The sequence below is a fragment of the Simochromis diagramma genome, unplaced genomic scaffold (assembly GCF_900408965.1).
Source record: "Simochromis diagramma unplaced genomic scaffold, fSimDia1.1 OVJJ01000753.1, whole genome shotgun sequence".
Classification (NCBI taxonomy): domain Eukaryota; kingdom Metazoa; phylum Chordata; class Actinopteri; order Cichliformes; family Cichlidae; genus Simochromis; species Simochromis diagramma.
In genome coordinates this window covers 3,605,987-3,630,195 of record NW_024387523.1, presented here as the reverse complement: position 1 = coordinate 3,630,195, position 24,209 = coordinate 3,605,987, and the positions used below count along the sequence as shown (strand labels likewise).

Below are 24,209 nucleotides of genomic sequence, written 5' to 3'. Positions count from 1 at the left end.
CGCGATCTGGACTCAGCATTAGCGTTAGATAGCGTGAGGTCGAGCGTTAACTACCCGTGAATGTCGACAAAGCGCACTATTTAGCACAATTAACACACAGAGAGAGAGATGTCCCCGAGTAAATATGTTATGCAGTGTGAGCGTGTAGTCCGAGCGCCTTGCCTCTCGTAAAGGTACGGTGCGCCTGTTTTGTTCGCTAAGTTGGTTTCGGTGCCGCTGCTAACAGGCTAGGTGGCTAACACTCGGTCAGCGCACTAAACCAGGAAGGAGGGACCCGACGACCAGGCAGCCTGGCCTCAGAGGTTGGTCTACTTCTGCAGACATTTATTCTTAAAAAACGCCTCTCGTCCATTCGTGTGGAAACGGGAAAAAGGTAAGCGAATTTGATTTTGTGGTTGCGCTAATAGGTGGCGTTAAATGGTGAAAAATGAGTAACGTGTTCATTAACGTTGTTGCCTGCAGGGGAAGTATCGATAGCTGCAATCGGTTTTTACTGGACTCCACGGTTGGGGTTGCACATTAAAACAAACCAATCATTAACACATCGATGTTTAATGTCATTTTGTAAAGATTTTTCTTTCTTTTTTCCATCTCCGTGACACCTGCTCTCCTAACCTCAGGCAGTCTTCTTGCTTAAAAACGCAGTCCTAAATGGTAATGGTTAACAAAACTAGTGAACCGATCAAACTCGAGGTTAAAGATGAGTGCTGGTATCCACGCTGACCACGCTTGTTCAAGCGCAAAATGAAATTTGGCTTTTTATGGAGTAGTTATAGGGCTTATTGGTGCATATTGTATAATGCAAAGAGTGACACAAATCCAACACTATTTGAAGTTAACCGAGCATAGACTTATAAAATAAATGGCTACAGGCTACGCTCAAGGGTATTTTAGTGCAATCTTACCAACTTGCATTACTCCCACAAATCCAGCCATGTTGTGAAACCCCATTAATTCTCGCCCCTGAACAGCTAACAAGGTGAGGAGTTGACCCACAGTAACATATATTCAGGACTTACCATGAAGTCCTGTAATTTGGCTCATTTTCATGAAAGATGCCTCCCTTTTTTCCTTTCTCTATCTAAAAACAAAGTTGAGCCACACACTGTAGCTCCTGCAACCTCAATGGTATTAATAAGCTTGTCCTCCATTTCTTACCCCAGCTTGTAGGTTTACACTATACATAATGAAATAGATGTTTTTTTTTACTGAAGTTCTAATATTTTAACCCACACTAAATGCATATTCACCTCTATTGGAGTCAGCCGTCATGTGACACCAATACAAATGACTACCAAATTTGCCTCAGTTTACATTACTGCACATACATGCATTGCATGCAACTGCATTGTCTGCTAGTCTTTCAGTTGCTGCCTACATTGGATCTACATTGTTGATTTGACACAAGTTTTTACGCCAGATGTCCTCATTCGTCAGGCCTTGTCAAACCAGGTGTTTCATGTGTAAGTGTTAACTATTATAGGTTAAAAGACAAAAAAAAAAAAAAACCCACAGAAAACCGAGAACAGTCAGTTCAACAAAGTTTAAAATAGGGAATGCAAATATTGTACGTGTCTTTAGGATATATGTGAAACCATTAATCACATTTTGCATGTCACTGTGCATGCCAAATATCCTTGCACAACGTACTAACCCCACGTTGCTTTTCGATGCGTCTGCTGGGGTATGAATGTGTGTGAATGTTAGCTAGAAAGCAGTTGGTAGAAAAGGCATAGAAAAAAGTGCTTCTATGAAGAAGTGAATGAGGCAAGTTGTGTAACACGCCTTGAGTGCTCAGGTAGAGTAGAAAAGCGCTGTATAAGAACCAGTCTATTTACCATTTACTTTGTATTTAAAATTGCACAAAGTCAGATAAGTTTACTGAGTGCGGTTAAGTGGTTTATTATCCAAGTTTCTGTGCAGATGGTGATTATACATCGCTTTGGTTGTGTGGTACCGTTGGATCAGTCTGACAGAGCCAAACCTTCTGATCTTTTTCTTTATCATAGTACAGCATAACAGTTGACATGGCTGCTATCATTGCCAATGAGAGAGGGAGGGGCTTAACCTGTCTGGTGTTGCGTTTGGATTGTAATATATGTGAACCAAAAGGTAACTGCTGTTTGCGAATTAATAAAATTAGAATCAGTTATTTAACAAGACTAGTGTTTCTTGTGTTGACTAGTAACGCACACATCCCTAGTTTAAAGTAATGGTGAATAAAACATGAAGTTTATTTAGTTACTTTTTATTAGAGTCAGAAAATAGGATGGTATAAGATTTTCTCGTTGGTAAATATCCTGTCAATTACAAGTTGTTAGCCAATAGTAATGTCGTGTCTTCAGTTATACAGTCAGAGCAACCCCATGCACGTCCAGTGGGGGCGTTCAACAGCGCCAGGCTTCCTTTGCTTTAGCTTGCTTGACCCCAGTTGGAGAGAAGAGGTATCACAATGGTTGTTATCAGCTTTCTTTCTGCTTCAGGCTCTGTACATGCTCACATAAAAAAGGGTGCTTTGCAGGTCACGTGACCCTTGTTCTGAGCAAAATGATCACTGTGAGTGTCACCGCCACCAGTCAGATATGTTATCAAACGGTTATTACCAATGAAATTCAACTCTGTTGCAAATAAGACAAAATTAGTGCTGCTGAAAATTGTTAATCTTGAAATTTATCATATAGAGTGGTAAAATAAAGCTTTTGATTTAAGTATTTTTGTCACTGACTGCTCTCTCTGCTGCTGCTGTTGATTTCTAAGTGGTGGCTGCAACTTAGATCCCTGAAACTTAAAAAGTTGTGTTTTCTATGTTTTTTAGGAGCAGTAGCTGCAGCAGTGTTAAAAAAAAGAAAGAAGAAAAAAGACGTAGCAGCAAGTTAGAATCAAGTATAAAGACATTTATTCATTTGCTCCTTCACCAACTTAACACCTTGTCACAGCAAGACGTCATTCAGTGGTTTTAGTGATGTATTGCTCAACACTGAAGCTCAGTACTGAAATACTTAAGAGTGAAGACGCCATTTTAAAATCACCTAAATTTAACATGATTTGTTATTCTGGTTCTTCCAGTTTTCACCTGCGGATATTTTCCCCTCGCAGCTTCAGTTAGTTTCATTCTTCGCTCATCGTGCTTATAACCGTCAAGCAGCACTTTTTGCTTTTCAGAGTAACCCCAAACCACTTCTACATTATTTATTGCACATTATCTGATAGTTGAGTCGGGGCACGAGAAACACTTTGACATTCAGAGATGGTGTGCGGTGAAAGAGCTGAAGTTATTTGTGCTTGTTTTCACTTCCTTTTTTTGGTCTGGGCCAGTGTGGGTGACGCTTTAGTAGCATACAGTAGGTAATGTTGTGAGAGTCACCTTGCTTTAATTATCATTCAAAACATACATAAAGTCTGCAAAGGGGGCAGACTCAGGGGTGCTGCTTCTGTGAATATAAACTCTTTATAAACTCGCAGCTTTTATAAGCTTAGATTTGCATAAACAGTTTCTTAATGAGAGACTCACTGCTTACACAGGAACCCTTTCATGCAAGGAGATTGTTTTCTTTCCTTGGTATTAGTCTGATTTTTTTATTTTTTTTTCACTGAAGGAATTTTTTGGCTGACCTGAATATTTATCTTTGTTCCAACCGTGGGGACCTCCCCTGTGGGATTTCCTTCATAGGTTTATTCAGGGGACAAAGAAGTATCTGATAATAGGTAGATTCTTCTGAGCAGCCTTGAAAACAAAGCATGCACCAATATCTGATTTGGATCGGATATTACTCAGATTAGGGCTGGGCGATATGACCCAAAATTCATATCTCGATATTTTTTAACTAGATGGTGATATACGGTATATATCTCGATATTTTTTTTTTAAAGCCATAAAGTAAGAACAAAAATAGGGTTCACAGTCAAAGCTGTGTCCCAGATGTCACACAGGCACTTTTATTAACATACAGCATAGATGTACATGAAAAAAACTACTCAAAAATAAATTATGAGCATTTATTAAATAATAATGCTCCATAAATAAAAGAAAACTGTTGTTTTTGTGTATAACAAAGAGCTCATAATTGTGCAGTCAAAATGTAAACTAAAAGACGCTGAGCATAATAACATAGACAGATTTCACAGCTGCTCTGTTCCCAACTTCTACTGCGTGACTGACAGCCTGGAGTTTGAAATCCGCTTCGTAACCATAACCATATAGTAACATAGACTATATCGATATAAAGGATATTGTCACATCTTATATCTCGTATAAAAAAATATCGATATTTTTAAAAGAACTCGATATATCGCCCAGCCCTAACTCAGATCCTGACTTGGAAAAGTAGATCAGACATCACTGTCAATATGCTGATCTTTTAATTTCTGTTCTGTGTTTACTGGCCACCAGCAGCAGGACATTGGTTACTTGTAGGAGAGCTCACAGCAGCAGTTTGGAGGTACTTTCTGCCTGCTACACGGACAGCTTTTCACATTTTTCCTAAATATGCTCATCTTTCTCTCCTCCACACTGTTTTCCACCAACAAAAACACTCCATGGGGAACGTTGAGGCGAGCGAGATGAACAAGCATTTGTTCAAGTACAGTAAAATTAAAAGCTCTGAATTAAAAGTCAAAACCAGCAGTCAGTTTTCTCTCACTTGACGATGATGATGATGATGATGGGTCAATCTAACCACTCCCACACACAAATAATTTTCAAAGCAAGCAGAGGTCCAGGCATGAACCTGTATTGATTATATGTATTGGGTAGATTCAAATAGGAATTATGTTAATTTAACACGTTAAAGAGAGGAAGTGACCACCTTGATTGATGAGCGATCTCCAGTCACTTTGATTATTTGGATCATCATACATCGCTGCAAGCTGTTGATTGACTAAACTGCCCCAAGCAAAAACCCAGCAACCTCGTGGTAGCCAGGGGTGAAAAACAGGGCAAATGGAAGAGATGAAAAATGAAAGTCAGAAATGACTCATTGCTTTATGGGCTTATTGCCATGGTTTAGGCCCTGAGAAATTTAACATGAGAAAAACAATCTATGGAGTGAATGAAGAGAGAAAACAAAGTAGTGAATCAGAGAAATAATGCACCAATAAACTTGCCCAGTCCTCCTTACAACCCTGCAGGAAATTGCTGCTTTTAACTGAGAAGCAGGCTTTGTTTCATCTGCTGTCTGTCCCACAGACAGGAAAAAAAAGACTGAGACAGGCAGCCTTCACCCTGGTCACTACTTTTTACGATGGCCTGTGTAGATAAACAGCCAATCTAAATAATCTTTGTTTCACAGACAAATGGAAAAATGGAAACAAAACAAATTGCAATTTGAAGGAACCCTGAAAAGGGAAAAGGCATGGGTTCTTTTGGAGTAAAATCAGCCATTGAGCATTCTCAAGTTTGGGGAAAAAAAACAAGTGAGGACCTTTTGTGCCCTAGATTTGCACAAATGAAGAAAACTCAAGTGGTCTGCAGTGGTGGTCTGAAAACCTGCATGAAAAACCTTTGTTTAGCAAGTAGAAAGTGGCGTCTCTAAAACCACAACATTCGGTTAACAACCCCCCCCCAGTTGTCATTTCATTGCTGTCTCAAAGTGAGATCTTAAAGGCTTCAGACTTTAGAGATGACAGTTTGACGTCATTATCACCCAGGATGCTGCCTCTTAAACATCCTCCTTAGTTCCTGTTGCTGTAAACGAGTTCTCTGCGCTTTACTGCACAAAAGCAGCTCCGCCCGCTCCATGCCTGCTGCTTTCTGAGAGTTTGAAAAACACTTGAAACACCCATGCACCCAATTTAAAGTTAGTGGAGGGTAAAAATACTTGTTACTTTATCAGAAACTGGCTTGTAGATGAGTTAATTCACAAAGTGTGGGCTGAGAGAGGTGGCTTACAAAAAATGTTTTATGTTGTTGATTAAATATTTACGTCTAAAAAAAATACTAATGAAAAGTCATAAAACAAAAGCAAAGCTGTTGATTTTTTTTTTTTAATTTACCAATAATAATCCTGCTTATTGATAGGAAAATGGAGAGGTGGCTATCATCAAGCAAAAAGAGCCATAAAAGGGGAAAAAAACCTGAAAGAAATTCATCATAACATCACAATAAAACTGTGGCTTGTGATTAAAGTAAATTGGGACACGGCGTACTTAAGTTTAGGAATCGTTGCTGTAGATAAAGAAAGTCTCATCGTCTTATCCTGCAGTGTTGGGATAAAACACCATCTGCATCCCCCAAAGGCTTCTTTAATCCCTCACCTCCTCGGAGGTTTCTGTCAGCGTTGATTAATTAGTTATTTTTGGAGTTGAGGTTACTTAACAGGAGACGGCGTCTGTTTACTTCACTGCTGCTCTTTAACTGTCGCACAAAACAATGTTTAGTAGAAGTGGTAAGATTAAAAAAGAAAGAAAGAAGTCATTCAGCGATGAATAGTGTTGGGCAAGCTGTTTTAAAGACAAAATCTACTTGTTGAATTCAGAAGCATTAAAAACCCTTGTTATTATTGCAGTAACTATGGCAACAACCTTTAGGGGTGCTTGATTAAACTACCAATCAGTTATTTTGGTGCAGTCTCGATTACTGAACATGATTTTTCATTAACTCAACAAAAGATTAATTTTCAAAGCGGATTTTCTTGAACTTCAGCTCTAACTCGAATAAAGAAGTACTGAAGTCACAGGTTCGCAACGCCACTCCCTCAAGAGCAACCGGTGCTCTCCTGGCCTGCAGCTGCTGCACGAAAATTTTAAGAGCAGGTGGTAATCATGAATTTCCCTCTGGCTTTCGTAACCCTTTGATAGATCAGTCGTGTTTGAGATTAAAATCACCCAGCCCTATCATCACTGTGTGTTTAACTGTCAGTTAAAACAAACCTTTAAAGGGTTGTTATACATCTAGAAATTTGATCCTTTATTAGAAAAAGGCGATGAAGAAAAAAAAAAAAAGAGCTTAAAGTTTGGAAGGTCTTAAAACATTTTAAATGTCACCTGTTATTTTTCAAAATTTGTAATTTGCAGTCTTAAATAGCAGCAATATTTATATTTGTAGCTAGTAATGATTAGCATGTTAGATTTTAAAAAGGACGAGAAACTGAAATAGTGATCAGTTGATGTTGATTTACTTTCTTTGTATAATTATTATTATATAGTTATAAAAAATAATTTTGAGTAATTTTTTTAACCCATCCATATGTCCCTTTTCTGCTGCTTATGTGGATCCAGGTGACATGATATAAAAGGAGTACTTTGTTTTGCCCTTGTTGGTTTCCCATCATATTGAAGGTGAAAAGAGAATAAATTACCTTCACTTGGATTTTAAAAGCATCTAACAGGTGAAACCCAGCAAGAACTTTTTCTTTTGTGTATCTTAAGACACATGAAGCAAAGTTGTCACAGAAGCAAAGTTCACCACAGAGCTGATTCTGTATTTCTCACTGGATTTATTTGATAAATTCGTTTTTAAAGAAACAACAAGCCTCTCACATTTGGACCATGTTGTTTGTATCTTGTTGCCATCTCGGTGGCTCGACTGTGGATGTTGAAGCGTGTCTGATGTTTAGCCAGCTTTCGCTCTTCTTCAGCAACAGCCTGAATATCTTTTGTGCGCAGAAGCTCTTCTCCTCCTGTCTCATATTGCTGCCGGCTCTTGTGTATATGTTTACACCTTGATCCAGCTGTCTGCTGCGGTCTTTAAGCTGGCCCATTGGCCTTGGTTTGTTGCCACTGAGTTGGTTGTGATTTATTTTCATGACAGTTCAAGGTCATGGGGGGCCGCAGGGTCTTGGTGATGGGTAAGAAGGTGTTGCGCACATTATTCAGTGTCTGTCAGCAGGTTTTGAAGTGTTTAGCTGCGTAGTCCTGATATATGTTTGTTTCATTTCATGTTTGCCCGACATAACAACCTTTGGTACTTGTTTCATTTGCTTAGTGACGCCTGGAAAGTACATTCTGTGTTCAAGCAGCTGTGTTCTGTTTTTTTTTTTTTTTTCTTCAGGAAAGCAATACTTTTACTGGCCTGAGATCAAAGATGTCAAAGCCTCCAAATTCTCCTGCTCGGTCCCGCTCCAGATCCAGGTCTAGGTCCAGATCCAGGTCCTACTCCAGATCCCACTCTAGAAGCCGCTCAAGATCCAGAAAACGTCGTTACAGGTAAACATTTGACTGAACTTTTGGGTCACAAATATCAGTTTTTACATACTTTGACCTCATAATTAAATAAATAATTGATGGATGGATGGATATCAAAAACAAGGAAAGCATATATTAGGTTGAATATAAATAAAGATTTCAGTATGGCTCAGCAGGGTGGCGTTTTTCTGATATGTGCTGCTTGTGCTGGATATTGACACTTATATGACTCCAAATTGACACATTAGGAGGTGCATATGCTTGCTGCCAGCTGAGTCGACTAGTAAGAGTATAATATATAAAGAGCATACTGTAAATGTAGGCTTGCCAAGAGGTCACACACACATAAATTACGGTATATTAAAAAAAAAAAAAGTTGAAGTGAGATGAAATTAAAACTTATAAGATAAAAATATTGAAAATAAGACCACTCTTTCCATTCCGGCTGCCAGATAAGACCAGTTTTAGGTTATCAGAGGCTAAAGAAAATAAAAGAAGAGAGATCCAACAATGAAGAAGATAATAGAATTATTAAGATGAACAAAAACAAAATGGAGTAATTTTAACCCATGAGAATTTAACAATACCTGTCCACAGGAAATTCATAGTTGTGTTTGTTAAAGGTGTCTGATTGTTACTAAGTAGCTTCTAAAGTCAGACCAACATTTGTCAAAGAGGCGTGGTTTCGTTTTGATGTTAAACATAACTGATAAGCGTATAAGAGGAGATTTCTTTCATTTAAAAAAAAAAATTGGCCTGGTGGTGTGAACATTTTACAAGTACTCCTTAAATGGCCATGATTTGTTCAAAATTCAAGTGGTTTCAGAAAGAAGAGAAGATGAGCTTTAGGGGATATCATGGTAACACGACGCATTCACAAGATACATTGTCATACTCAGACACTTGGCGAATAAACTCTCAAACGATGTGTGAATACGATCACTTGAGTGATCACTTGAGTCTTAAGATAGCTGGTATTCTCTTAACTTACTGGTTGTAAGTTAAGAGCTGGTTTTGTTTAGCTGGCTCTTCTCTGCTGTCGAGTAAGTCAACCAGTAAGATTGCGTGTACAGTAATTATTGTCGACAATATCGGGAATAAATAAATGTATTGTGTTAGAGCTCTGACTTAAAAGAGGAGGAAGTGGAGTTGAGTAAGAAGAGAGCGCAATCAGAATCAGAATACTTTATTAATCCCGAGGGAAATTAGGGTTACAGCAGGCAGCACGCAATGAGGAAGAAATACATGATAAAATATACAAATGTTGAATGGTCGAATATAATTTAAAAGGGGTGATCTTTAAATTAAAAACGAACTCATAATTGACACTTTACAGCATTTTTTTTAAAGCTAGATTTTGTGTAAAGTTCATCAGATCTCATTTATCCTTCATAATTCTCGGGTATCTGGACTATCCCATTAGAAATCCATTGTGGTGTAAAGGGTTAGATGATAGAAGGCTTAGAGGGGAGTGTCTGCCCATTTCTAAAGGAGGTCAAAGCATTCATTTCCAGTAATCTTGCCTAGTTTGACAAACTAGACCTTGTTTGTTTTGGAACATATGATGTTTGGCATATGATGCAAGTAATAGTTGCTGTCATAGATTTTGGCATTTACTATCTAAGGAAAATTCAGTCAAAAATGAGTGCAAGTGGGGTGTATTTGTGTACAAAGGTCTTTGTGGCTTTGGTGTTTACTGAGTACGAAGTAACAAGGAAATGCTCGGCTCGTGTTTCACTCACTATCTGATTCGGCTCATCTTTCAGTGAAGCACTCATGCAAAGGGCTGAGCGGTTTCAGTGAAGATCGTTTCTTCCTAAATTATCTCTCACAAATACAGATGTTTTGCAGCTGCATGTATTTGTGTAGTATGCAGCATTTGCTCAGGTTCACTCTGTGGGTCCTTCATCCTTGACTCAACGCAGCTCATTCTAGGTTTGATTTGCATGATTTGTTTTTAAGCAGTTTGCATCAGCGCACCTTCACTCTAAAAATCTACCGCCGTGCCTTTCTATTTCCAGTCACATTCAGAGACAGTTGTTAGATTGTTTTCTTTTTTCTTCTTGCCGTATTGAATATCAATGATTTTTCAAAGCAGGAAATAGAAGATAAGAGTCACCACTCTTGGCCTTGTTGTTATCTCCCTCCCTTTCTGATGCCTCCTCCCTCTGGGTCTACTCGTTTTTCCGACACATTCATTAAGGGCCTCATGTGCGAACAAGTGTTGTTTTTTTTCCCGTCTTGTATTTGATGCAGCCGAGTCCACAACAGCTCTGTTTCAATGAAAAGGTCCAAGGGGTAAGCAGAGAAGATTTTTCTTTTTCCAGGAGAGATAATCTGTGTTGCATGAGTAAAAGTTTGACTTTGATTTTTATCTGGAATGTGTAGGTGAAGTTCCTTAAGTAATTTTGTTGTTAATGTAACCATTTGCTGAAATGGAACTCTTTTAATCACGGAGATCTGTAATGTCTGTTTTAGTTTACATGTGAGCAACCTGCTGCTCCTTCCAATCAGGGCACAGTGCTCAGTAACTGAGCTCCTGTTGGAGTGTGCACCTACATTAGGGTCTGTGGACCACTAGGGTCCGTTTTGTAGCCTCAGAGATCCACGAGTGAATAAAGGTTTTGTGTGACATCCGAGTCTCAAAGGTTACCAGAGCAAAAAGACCTGTTCTTGATTTGGGCTCCATCTGCTGGTCAGGCAGCTGAGGTGTTACTCCTGTATTATGAATCAGTATAAATTTAAGCATTTAACTTGGAGGGCTTCAACTTATTGCTTTCGATGTCTATTTTCTGAGTTGGTTGTTTTTGGCTTGTAAGATGATGATTGTTGCTTAATTTGTTCAGCAGCAGCCCAAACAAAATATAAAGTTTTAAAGCAGACCAGGAAATAATCACATTAAATAATAATTTGTGCACTGATAGATTATCTAATCCTACATTTTCTGTTTTTAAATTAACAAAGCTACATTTTGGGAACCTCTCAGCTTTTGCAAACATTTGATAGTCAAGTGGACATTTATTTTATTTTAAATCAGTTGATCTGAAATATTGTCTTCGCAACTGTGCAGGATATTAAGCTGAACTTGAATCAGAAAAGAGAGACGTGAATAATTTAACCTGCACCGATTGGTGCAGATGAGTGGGCGGATATCAGTGGTAAACAGTGTTTAGTCAGAACATTTGCCTGGATTTTATTTTTAAAGCTCGTTGTTTGTACTCTCTCTTTCAGGCTGTTTCTATATGAGAACATAATGGTTAACTGTAACAGGGAGATAATTACATACATGAGTTATTTTAACAGCTTTAGCTTGTCTACTAAAATCTTTAAAAAATTCCTGATGCTTAGCCCAGACGAGGCAGAGTTTTCCAGAGTGGTTCAAGTTTTTGTCTAGTTTTAGTGACAGTAGTAGAATTTAATTCTTGTCTTCTCGACAGCACAAGCTTAAAACAAAAGGACCAATGGTGACAAAAGAAGCCCACCTCGTCACAGAACTTTGGCTCAGTAACATAAGTTTTCTAAGACAGTTTTTCCTGTTTTAGTCATTCCCAAAGGCCTTTGGGAATTCTATCTACTATGTGTGTTGGGATGATTCAGTCCTCCTTTCTTATTCCCCATTTCTCAGACCTTTAGTTTTTATTAACTGGAGAAAGACCTAAACCTCTTTGGTGGATGCCATTTTTTTTTTTTTTACGTGCAGGAATCGGCACACAGCTACAGCATAGATGTTTGTTTTCAAAGCTTTTTGTAGCACCCACAGACTACTATTGCACTAAGATTATAAACCTTTAGGTTTATCAGAAGTTTTCATTCAAATCTTGTATGGATGTGTGATGCTTTGCTAAGGAGACAATGGTTTGACAGTGATCTTTTTGTGTTTGGTGTTGTGTGAATTACCTGTACTGACTTGTTCTTAATGTTATGAACAGCTTTTCACATGTATCTCCTCTTCTCTCTCCCCCCTCCTCTTTTATTCAGTTCTAGGTCTCGTTCCCGTTCTCGCTCTCACTCTCCGTCCTATAGAAACTATCCTTCTCGGGACTATCAGAACAACAGAGGTGGCTTCAGAGGTTACAACAGAGGCTACCGTAGGCCGTACCACTACCGAGGTAGAGGCCGAGGCTATTACCAACGTGGCCATTACCAAAACAGAGGTGGAGGAGGTTATGGCTATAAGGGTAATTGGCAGGGTGGCGGTGGTGGTGGTGGTGGTGGAGGAGGAGGAGGTGGCGGTGGTGGCGGCGGCGGCGGCTGGCATGATCGGCATCATGACCAGGACCACCATTCTCACAGCCCCAGGAGGGGCCGCTCACGCTCCCGTACACCCAGGAAGCGCTCGGGCAGCCGGAGCCGCTCCCGCTACTCTGATCGTTCGTCTTCTGGACGATCCCGCCATTCTAGGCGCTCCAGCTACTCCTCTCGGTCCCGCTCCTCATCCCCACGCCACCGCAGCAGCAAGGGAAAGCCTAGCAACAAGGATGCTAAAGACAAGCCAGTTGAAAGTCAGGTTGAGAAGTCTACTCCGGAACCAGATGGCAGCGTCATCGAGAAGGCATCTGGAGGCAAATGGATTGACTACGACGCAAGCCCCAAACCAACCAGCCCAGAGACTAAGAAAGAGGACGCGCCTTCTGGTCCTGAGGTCAAAGGGCCCACCAGTGGTGGCACTATGTGGAAAACCATCAGCAGTGCATCACCTCCAGCAAAGAGCCCCACAAAGTCTGGACAAACGGCCTCGTTCAGCGGATTTGGATTCTTCTCAAAGGATGATGTCAAAACTACAGATAAGACTGTGATCTCTGCTGCCTTCAAAAAGTATGTCCAGTACTTTATTTTAGATATTGAAATGTAATTATATTATTTTCTCTTTTTATTTTTCCTAACAAATCATGAACGTTATTTGTCTTTCAAACATGTTTAGCTTTTTTCAAAGATCCTTGGAAGAATACAGTTTAAAAAGGAATGAAACATAAGACTCCTGATTTTAAGTGAATTGAAAATGTAGCCGGCTGTTTTCTGAGAGGAAGTTGTATGAAATCCCACTTACTTAAGACGATGGTGTTGACGTGAGTATATAACCATGGAAATGTGAGTCATGGTCTGTACTGTTTGCATTGGGGATGGGCTTTTTTTTTTCCAAAAGGTTGTTTAAGTCAAATGATGACAAGCATCCTGAAATTTGAATTGGCAGGTGGTCTCCAAATTTGGTTGTAGTGCTTGTGTTTGTCTGCCATCAGTCTCTTGAGGAAAGTGAAGGGTAGTTCAAGCTTTTATTTTAAAAAAACACACTAACTGGGGAATTAAATTAGTGGTCCTGGTTCTTAAAAGCAAATGTAGAAGTGCCTTAAACCTGTTTTAAGGCACTATTTTTCTAAATGGCCAGCAAAGGGTGATGTTTAAGGTTGCAATAGACTTCTGGTTCTATAGAAATATGTGAGAAAACAGCCTCAGCCTCCGTTATTTTGTGGTGACTTTATGATCAACCCTCAGGCCATGCTGTTTAGAATATGAAGCCAATTTGTAAATTATAATAATTTTTGAGTTAGAAAGGACAATTGTTCAGGATTTGCATGTTGGCTCACGAGTAATTAGCCCCAGGTAATTAGCAAATGAGCATGCTGTCAGATCCACCCCTTCACAAACCAGTGGGAGATGCTGCTGTCTAAAACCCTTTAAGCCATTTTTCTTCAGAAAAAGCAAGGTCTGCTGATGGATATTTGAAAATGAAGTCATGAAATTCAGTAATTATAGAGCTCTGAAGGGGCTTAGTAAACAACCTAACTGCTAAAGTGGATCTGAAATTAGGTGCTTTAGCTCCTGTCCCTTTAATCGAGGAATTACCTTTTCATATTCTGACCTCAATGACTTTAAACTTTGGCGATGTATATTTGAGCACTGACCATTGTAAAAACAAATGGAGACAAAAATAAGGCCGTACCGTACCAATATGCTTTTATATTGTAAGCTAAAGACCCTACAATAACAGACTCCACTTTGGTCATGTAAATGGAGAGTCTTTTTTTTTTTTCACACATTAAGGTTAATTATGGACTTTGACCATTTATATTTACATTATATATTCTATAGATAGATAGATAGATAGATACAGAAAGAAGGCATACATTTTCATTGCTATGCAGATGACACCCAGCTTTATCTTTTCATGAACTCACACAAGTTAGCTGAACTACAGGAATGTATTAAAAACATTAAGTTTCTGTATGACCTCCAATTTCCTGCTTAGAAGCAGTACAATAACCTCTGATAACTGAGGTTATTGTATGCGACTCTAAAATAATCTCTAACCAGATAGTTACTCTGGGTGGCATTAGCTTGGTCCCCAGTAACACTGTGAGGGATGTTGGAGTCGTTTATTAGACAACTAAACAAATGTGTAGGACTGTTATATAATTTGGGCAGTGTATCTAAAATGAGCAATATCCTGTCTCAAAGTGATACTGACAAACTAGCTCATACATTTATTACTTCTAGTCTATTTCTGCCTATAAATTCAGATTCATGATTCTGTTTTATTAAGTGTCATTAAGCGATTTTTCTTTCAGAATAAAAGGTAGTTTCAAGATTATTTGTGATACACAAGTTTGACAGAAATGAAAATGAAAACATTAAGGAAGGACAGAAGGTTGGGTAACAGGAAAATGTCTAATGTTTCAGTAAATAATCTTTTTACAACCTGGTTTTAAGCATGCCCATCCCCAGTGTGTATTGTACCTTTCACTTTCAGCTTGTTAGAACATGTTGCACTTGTGTGGTCTTGTTTTCCCTCTTGCATTATTCATCCCAGTCTGAATTTATTAATTTAAATCGTATTATTGGTTCACTTGGAGGTGCGGGTGCTAAAGTTCACTTTGAATTTCTCTGTTTCAGGTTTATGGCTGAGAACAAAAACAAAAAGCAGGCAGCTGAAAAGGAGAACAGTCGTGAAAAGGAGCAGATCACTGTAGATAGAGAACAAGAGAAAAGTGGCAAAACTGGAGAGCTCTTCAACCTCTCGTCCTTTGGTGACATCAAGGAAGACAAGACTATGCCTTTCTTTGAGGCTGGAGAAGAAGAGTTCCTCAAATCACACGGGATGAAAGAGAGAGACCTTGAGGAGGATGCTGAGGTAAAACCTGCCCTCGTAGCTCGGGACATGTTCGGGAAATGGGGGGACGAGTCAAGCTATTCAACATCTTACCCGTCCATTAAGGAGAAAGTCCGTGTAGACCCCGAAGACATAGACCCCATTGATGATGTAGAGGAGGAGTTGTACCGAAGCCGCAAACATAAGAAAGAGGAGAAGTCCAAGAAGAAGGAGAAGAAAGAAAAGGAGAAGGCCAGAAGGAGTTTGTCCCCACCAACCACTTCAAGAGAGAAAGACCGGCCACTGTTCCCTGGAGCTTTTCCTCCTCGTGAACAATCGCCCGCACCGCGTCTGTTTGCATCAAAAGAAGACTTTGAGCTCAGAATCGCTTCTTTAGATGAACTTCCCAGGTACGTGCAAATAAACTACAAATAAAATGCGACAGCAAACGCGCTCTAGTGTGAACCCTCAAAGCGGCCCGCATGCGCAAAAGAAGACGTCACACACAACGCGCTCTGTTTAGACCCAGAGCAAACAGTATTGTTTGACTGATGGACCTTAATATAAAGACTTCGGACTTTACGTTTCCCAATTTTTGCTTTAAGTTATTTTGTTATTTACATAATAATGTAAATAACCTAATAATGATCCTTATTGCTGTTTTAGAGGAGCGGTGCTTCAAAGGATAGTTGCAGATTTCTGTCAGAATCTGCAGATTATACAGTACAAATAAAATGTTCACGTTGGCTTCCCAACAGTTTCACTGACATCTACTCTGGATGGCCAGGAAGTGTTCGCGATGTCTTCTCGGGCGCTTATTCTCCGGCGCTGATAATTGGCGTCTGTCTTGTGTCAGTGATGTAAAAGACGGATTAATGCGACCTGACCGTTCAAACAGCAGTCGCTTTCTAAAATATCGGATATATATCGGATTCAGTACCACTTACAAAAGTGACCCAGATCGGATTTGAAAATATCGGATTTGTGCCGTTCACACTGTCATACCATGATCGGATATGGGTCGCGTAGGGTAAAAAAAAATCAGATTTGATGCGCTTTCGCCTGCAGTGTGAACGTAGCCTAATGCTCACGGGCAGTAAAGGTGGCACCAGTAATCTTAAAGCTTAGCTGGACACTTTTCTATTTTTAAGATTTCAAACTACCAAACCAGCAAATCTCTCAATAAGGAAAGAAAGAGATGATTTTTATCGGTGTGACGTTTGCATTTTAAACTTCACAGCTTCTTTAAAAACAAAAAATAGCGTCTGTATTTAACACTGATCTCGAAATTTGGTGATTTTAAAAACACAATATTCCAATGCCATTTTTCTTTCTTTCAGACACTTGAAACATGAACAGACTTCCCTAACATTTGTTAGATGTAGTTATTTATTTACTGTTCAGGGAAGTAGTAGACTACCATCTGGTGGACACGCTGTGCATCGTAATTACATGGTTGAAGGGTGTTTCTCTCATCTTTTTTACTCTTGAGTTTTCATTTGTCAGCCATTATAAATGCAGATACCAAATAGCAAACATTTCATCATATATTTGTTCAGCATGTTTGCATTAATCTTTGCTCCTTCCTTCCCGTTTGCTCTTAGCTCCTCCCTCTCTAAAGATCGCCACCTGCCCCGGGAGCTGCTGAATGCCACTAAGAAGGATCCGGAATTTCGCTCCATTTTCCAGCACATTCAGTCCACACAGCTCCGTCGCAGCCCGTCTGAGCTGTTCGCTCAGCACATAGTCTCTATTGTGCACTACATCAAAGGTACAGTGTGTTTGCAGCGTCACGTCGGCGCAAAAGTTTGGCCAAACTGATGAGCTCCGACGATTCATTACTTGCATATTAGCGAGTTATCAGCGTTAGTCTTGTGTGTATTTGGAATAATACCTTTCTGTGGTTTGTCTGCAGCTCAACACTTCCACTCCTCTGACATGACTCTAAGTGAGCGCTTTGCCATGTACCAAAGAAAAGCTGCAGAGGCAGAAATGATGAAGCCAAGGAAGAGCCCAGAAATCCACAGGTAGCCTCCAGAAACGACTATCTGATCATTTTTGGTTAATTCATCCAAGAATCTCTGTTCTAAAAACTTCCTACAATCACTAATGAGGCTTTTCCCTCGTCTTTTAGGAGAATCGATGTTTCCCCCAGTGCTTTTAAGAGGCACTCTCACCTGTTTGAGGATTTGGAGGAGGCAAGCTACAAGGTGACGAGCCCTTTTGAAATTTGACGTATGTGGAACAAGCAAATCTGAGACAATCCAGAGCAGCAGTGGTTCAGCTTTGTGCTTTTCTTTCAAAGGATGCGTATTTCTAAATCAAAAGAGCCCAATTGTGTTTTATAAGTGCCAAGCAAGCCCCCCAGCCTATGAGATATGGTTATTGATTGGGTATATACGAACCCAAGCAAAGGCTTAAAGGAAGTGAATTAAGATCCCGAGTCCAAGCCTCTCAAGGGACGATTATCAGTGCCTTTACCTTGTAAGTATTTTTCCTAAAAAGAAAAAAAATCAAGCCACAAAACTGTAAAATTCAGTTTATTTAAATAAGCTACATGCATGCTGCTGGTTTCCACAGATACTTCCACAAATAGCTGTAAGATCTAAACATTTTGTTATCATAGTTTTTCTACATTTGTAACAGTTGCAGATTACGGTAACATGTTTCTTGACCACCTGAGGGAACGCAGTGTTTGTATATGTTGTATACAGTGTGGTGCTCTGTGCATTCATTCAAAAATTTCCCATCAGCCCTGTGAACGGCTGCTTTAACTGTTTGCTAAAATCGAATCTCTGCAGGACCCAAGTAAAAAGTTCAAAGGCGACGTGATGGACCTTCGCCTGGATATTGAAAGACGTAAGAGGTTTGCTGGGAAGGAGCGCGACTTCAAGCGTGAAGGGGCCAGGAGCCCGGGAGGCTCCCAGGGACTGAGTAGAGAGAGGTCCTCTGAGAAATCTGGGAAGCACCACAAGAAATCCAAGTTTGTTGTTATTTATTTGACACAGATTCATAACAGCAGTATCAGTATATCCACTGATTCATAACTTAGTTTTAATGACGCACGTCCTTTATTTTTTGTCGCCTGCCTTACAGGAAGGGTAAGAAGAAGCGGGATCGCTCTCCTTCCTCTTCTTCCTCCTCATCCTCCCAGTCCCCTTATCCTCCGCCATTCCGAGGCAAAGAATACATGGGGGAAGGGATGGAGCACCCTGAGGAGGGCTTCAGCCACACACGCTATCCACCGCGGGACTACGCTGGCCCTGGTGACCGAGGCCCTCGAGATTATGAGGGCCATGGCATGGAGAGAGGCCGAGGCCGTGGATTTGTAAGTTCCCTTCATCTTTGAATGTCTCCTTGGCTGTTTTTGTTATTGACATGTCATCTTCTTGCGATTTCCTATCCTAATGGCAGTAGACAGTAGACTGCGCTTGTCTGCTCTGTTCCTTCCTCCTAATGCTACGGATCATAATGTGGATGATGACAATAAATGATGATGATGACAGTCTATCATACATATTCCATGCACTACATGGTTTTTATAAAGGTAACGTAGCGCCAGTCAGTGGAAAGTCAGCTCATCACTAAACTCTAATGCCTGTAGTCCATCAGTTTAGCCGTGTGTGTGTGTGTGTGTGTGTGTGTGTGTGTGTGTGTGTGTGTGTTTTCTTGTCTCATTGTCACAGGACCTAGTTATAATCTTCTCCTCCATCTTGTTAGATATCAAAGAGTTTGTCTCAAGACTGCGAGTTTCAGTCCTGCCTGTTGTTTTTGCTTTCAGTTCCCCAGAGTCAGAGGAAGAGGTTGGAGCAGGGGAAATTACCCCGGCAACAACAGCAATGGAAACCCTGCCAACATAAATCCTCCAGTGCGGCCGCCTGACGAGGAGTGGGACCCTGAATACACCCCCAAGAGCAGGAAGTACTACCTGGTGAGTTTCTGCAGCTGCTAATTGATTTACTGGTGTATTTGAAATGGAGGACATGCAAAGCCGAAAAAGTAGTCCAGTGAACAACAGCTGTTCAGTCAGTGCAAGGCATAATCCAAAATATATACTCACTGATTTATTAGGTACACCTTTCCAGTATTCAGCTGCACATTCTTTGGCCTTGAGAGCTGCTCTGCTGGATTGTGATTTGGTGACTGGGGTCATTTGAGTACTTCTGCCGCTGCAGCCCATCTATGTCACGTGCATTCAGCGATGCTCGTTTGCACGTCTTGTGATTGCTTGAGTTATTTTTTTCTTCCTGTCAACTTAACTCACCAAGACCATTCTACTCTGGCATCAACATGACATTTTCATCCAGAGAACTGCAGCTCGCTGGATGTTTTCTGTTTTTCAGACCGTTCTCTGTAAAGAAAATAGTCTGTAGAGACAGTTGTGTGTAGCTTCTGAAATACTTGAACCACCAATAACCATTTAAATTAAAGTCACCTAAATCACTTTTATTCCTTATTCTGATGCTCAGTTTGAACTTCAACAGGTCGTTTTGACTATGTCTAAATGCCTAAGTGCATCGAGTTGCTGCAATGTGATTGGCTGACTAGATAAGTCTTAAAAAGAAGTTGAGGTTTGCCTAACAGAGTGAGTGCTATTCCTACAAAGTTGATTCTGTTGATCTGGATGTCTAATGTTTTTTATTTGTATTTCTTTTTAAGTTTCTGTTTTCAGTTCAGTTTGAGTGAGTTTGCTCGATCCTGTTCAGCTTTTATTGTTTTCAGCGGTTCAGTTGGTTTATAAATATGATGTAGAAAGTATTTGCCAGAAATTCACTGGAGTTTGTCTGAAAATGTTTTAGCTCCTTCAGAAAAGATTTCAGGTGCTTTGGACTTCTTTGATGTTTAAGCGTGCGTGAATGTTGTGGGATAAATAAATCACATCTTTACACTTTCAGCACGATGATCGCGATGGAGAGAAAACCTGGGTTGATAACCGGGGCAGAGGCCGCGGCTCCTTCCCCACTCGCCGAGGCCGCTTCGTGTACCGGAAGGGAGGCAGCAGCCCGAAGTGGACCCACGACATGTATCAGGGAGGAGAGGAGGGGGAGCTGGCAGACGACAGCCTGGAAGTCGACCATAAAGAAGCCAAGGGCGCCGGGGATGCGCCGAGCCTGAAGCAGTAAAGCTCTCGCTCCATCACCTACATGTAGAAGTCCTATTAGAGCGGTTAGAGTGGTGATGAAGGGGTTAAATTTCTGTTTTCTCCATCTTGCTTCATCTCACGTTTTAACGGTTAACATGTTCAGTGAGTTCTGTGTAGAAGCGAAAAGAGGAGCGTAACTGTTACTGTGATTGTTTTTTTTTGTTTTTGTTTTGTTTAGGTGTTAAATGGTGAGTTTTCATTTGTGTTTATCGCATCGGCAAAGATTCGAAAAGGTAAAAAATGTTTCCGCGGACACGGCAAAAAAGAAAAGAGATTGTGCCTTAGGAAATAATACGGTCACGTGTCCGTCTGATATGTTTGAAGGTGAAAGCGTGTAGGAGAAATCTGATTAATCTGTTTTGGGGGTTTTTGTTATGTTTTTTTTTTTTTTTTAAATGCATGAGACATTTGATTCATACGTTGCTCAACGGGACCAATCGGAGGCAGCTGCCCGGCTCGCTGATTCGCAGACGTGGCGGTCTCCCCGGGCGTTCGTCACTTCTGCTTTCTGAGCTTTTACACGCAGCTCATCAGCAGTTGCTGCGTATTCTCGTTGGTTTGTGGATGTTTCCATAGTAAGACGGATGTGTTTTAGACAGAAAACGCGTGAACATTTTTCCGGCGCCGTCATATCTGTTTAGATAAGAGGCCATGTTTGTCTAGATTTTTAATTAAAATAAAATCAGTAGTGTTACATGACATAATCCATGTATAGAATTAGATCTGAAGCTTTGTAATCCTGCAGTTTTACTTGTGTAAAAAAAAAAAAAACTAACTGAAGAGAAATGTGAAGATTTGTGGGGGAAAAAAAACAAACACGATGTGATGATTTTTAAATGGAATCGACCTGAACTAGCAGAACTAGTTTGGCCACATCTCGCCGCGCCCTTCTCGTCCACGTTCGACTGTACATACTGCATGAATCAAACAGGACTGATTTTGTTCGGTCTGATGCTGAAATCTTTTTTACTGTTCAAGAGCTTTGAACTACCCGTCTTTTAATTTTCAATAAATTTTTCTTTGATTCGGGGCATTTTTGTGAGTGTTTTTTCTTTAGAAAAAGAAATAAATGCAGTTTCAGGGGTATATGTTATTACATGTGGGTTACAGATCACATTGAATATACAAAAACACAAAATCTTCACATAAAGTGTATTATCCTAGAGTTATTTATCGACATCTAAAAACATGTTAAGATTTTTGCATATTTTCATGCCTCTGTGCTAATAAATTCTTGTAATTGCTGTGCATTTAATTAAAAACTATAAGTATTATTCACACGCAACTAAACGAGAAGAATGAGGAGATGGCGCCATCTAGTGGTGAGAGTGGGTCAGCTCCTGAAGAGTGAGGGTGAAAATATGGAACGCACCAAAGAGCAAATGTATTTTTTTGTGGTGACCCTTGTGACAAGGGAGCTCTCAGTGACAGATCTAGGACAGGACCAGAAGGAAAAGACCTGACAGTAGAAATCTTGTCTTAAAAATGTTTTTCAGTAAATGGAGACGAGGGCACAAAATACATCGATTTATAAGAGAGTTATGTGTACTAAAAAGAAAGTGACGTTTGTGGCTATGATTTGATACAAGTTTTGACAAAAAAAGTGTTGTTGCAGCTTTAACAGGTACTTTAGTAGGCTGTTTTTATAATATCTAATGAAACGGTTCCACCTTCTCTCTGCGCATCAGCCTCAGAGCAAGAAAATGTCTTTAAACTGCCATTAACACAAACATCCACAAAAAATTGCTTACTGTGTATTAGGATAAAAACCTGAAATGGATGGGAAATGCTCATAAAATCAGTAAAATACAATACAATTACAATACAATACAATTTCATTTATATAGCACATTTAAAAACCCGAAGGCACACCAAAGTGCTTCACAGTAATATGGAGAGTCAACATAAGTCAATAACAGGGTACAAATCGGGCACAAGCACAGACAGGATAGAGGCACTAACAGACCAGGAGAGTTAGATAAATACAAAATATGCTAAGAAGACAAAAACAGCAGTAAAATTAATAAATTTAATAAAATCTAATAAAAGATTTAAAAGTTTAAAATTTAAAAGATTTAAAAGGGTATTAACTGGTCGGGAAAGACAAGTCAAATAGATATGCTTTTAATCTTGATTTAAAGGAGTGGATAGAATCCAAGGCTCGAATAGAAGCAGGGAGGCTATTCCAAAGGTTGGGTGCAGCTGAAGCAAAGGCACGATCGCCTCTGGTCTTCAGTCTAAACTTAGGTTGGGCCAGGAGTAATTGACCTGATGATCTTAATGCACGACAAGGAGTGTACAAATTGAGGAGGTCAGTGAGGTAGCTGGGCGCAATGTTATTCAGGATTTTAAAAGTGAGTAGCAAGATTTTAAACTCAATGCGATATTGATTGGTAACCAGTGTAGATCAACAAGAGCCGGAGTAATAGGGTCAAATTTTCTAGTGCCAGAAGAGAGGCGAGCCGCAGCATTCTGACGAGTTGCGCCTCGAAAGAGAAGGCTTGAGACCACAGTAGCGAGAATTACAACAATTAACCTGGAGGTCACAAAAGCATGGATAGTTTTCCAGGTCCCTGTGTGGTATATAATGCTTAGCTTTAGAATCGGCGCAGTTGAAAAAAACCAGATTTACTAAAGATGATATGCTTATCGGCTTAAGGAGCTATCCAAATAGACACCCGTTACGCATAGAATCAGAGAGAGAGTTAGCAGGGCCCCAGCCGAACAAGCTGGTCTAAGGCTGTCGAACACCAAACTTTAGCATTTAAAACGTTTTTCTGCAGCCATTTTAACCTCTCTCAGGCAATCTTACAATTCGTGTGCTGCCAAATCATCAGTCGGTTGACAATAGATTTGAATGTCATCAACGTAAAAGGATGAAGAAAAGACCTAAATGAGTACCAGTTGCCAGCTTGTGGAAAGCAGTTTTCCCCCCATCCTAAAACAATCTCCAGTTCAGGCAGTGCCACTTAAAACATGGCAGCTGACAGACACGGGACACAAACTCCCCTGCTGTAGCATAATCGACCTTTTCATGGCGCATGAGAGAAATTCAGCCAGCAAAAAACGAACGGATCTCCTGGGAGTTTACTGGGATCCACTCTGAGACCGTCTGCATTGGTAAAACCTACAGTATTTTTGAGCTAAATGGTTTTATTCATACCTCCAAACAGACACGTCTTTACCAGAGAGAAGGTGCTGTTGCTCAAACTGGGAGGCAGGGAAAATGGGCTCGAAAGGTTTCGAATGTCTAAAGACGAGTTCTTTAGAGGTGTGTGAGAAGCTACGTTTTTAGAAGTGACTTTTGGCTGATTTTACTTATAGTTCATTCTCATTAGAATTAACCCAAAAGGATTATCTTCTGATTCATCTTATATATATGTGCATCTTATCCTAAAACACCAGCTATCAGTTCCCTTTAATGCAGTCCCAGGCAGATCAGCCCCCATTTCAACCTTGACCCATCTGATCTCAACACCTCGCATGATGATGACCCGTAACGACCCATATGATTACTAGTGTGTCAAAAACCCTTGGGACCGTCTCTAAGTCTCCAATAGTCTCAATCAGTTGCTTTACAAGTGAAGAAGCGTCTTAGACTAAACATAAAACATCTTCACAAACCAAGAAGTCCAGATACCTTTAGCTTAAGGATGTAGTCTAACATGACCTGGGATTACTAAGAGCCTGCATAGACTCATCCTATAGTCATGTAAGAATTCAGAAGGTACCACTAAATATATCTATATCTATATATATGTAGTTAATGGGTTCTCAAGACCAACCTGCAGTACCACCATTGCCCACTACAGGGGCCACAGCCTAGCATGAAGCAACCCCAGAGCTGAAAAATTACTGCCT

General features: G+C 40.1%; 1 protein-coding gene across 3 annotated transcripts; it reads left to right on the top strand.

Annotated features, from left to right (window-relative positions):
- thrap3b (thyroid hormone receptor associated protein 3b) lies at window positions 1-21,381 on the top strand. 3 transcript variants are annotated; one of them, XM_040020644.1, is made up of 12 exons: window positions 1-373; window positions 1,360-1,463; window positions 7,988-8,142; window positions 12,100-12,936; window positions 15,010-15,615; window positions 16,810-16,976; window positions 17,121-17,232; window positions 17,340-17,415; window positions 18,007-18,188; window positions 18,302-18,533; window positions 18,987-19,136; window positions 20,101-21,381. In XM_040020644.1, the coding sequence occupies exons 3-12, from the start codon at window positions 8,021-8,023 to the stop codon at window positions 20,326-20,328; spliced, it is 2,712 nt and encodes a 903-aa protein (XP_039876578.1). In that variant the 5' UTR covers window positions 1-373; window positions 1,360-1,463; window positions 7,988-8,020; the 3' UTR covers window positions 20,329-21,381. The 3 variants fall into 3 exon arrangements, with proteins under 3 accessions (XP_039876578.1, XP_039876577.1, XP_039876579.1); XM_040020643.1 differs by lacking the exon at window positions 1,360-1,463; XM_040020645.1 differs by lacking the exons at window positions 1-373; window positions 1,360-1,463; window positions 7,988-8,142 and adding an exon at window positions 8,189-10,419.
- Window positions 21,382-24,209: the final 2,828 nt, after the last annotated feature.

Coding starts and splice junctions, on each gene's coding strand:
- thrap3b (XM_040020643.1), top strand. CDS start 8,021: ATGTCAAAGCCTCCAAATTCTCCTGCTCGGTCCCGCTCCAGATCCAGG. Junction 12,937..15,009: donor ATCTCTGCTGCCTTCAAAAA/GTATGTCCAGTA, acceptor TCTCTGTTTCAG/GTTTATGGCTGAGAACAAAA. Junction 15,616..16,809: donor TCTTTAGATGAACTTCCCAG/GTACGTGCAAAT, acceptor GTTTGCTCTTAG/CTCCTCCCTCTCTAAAGATC.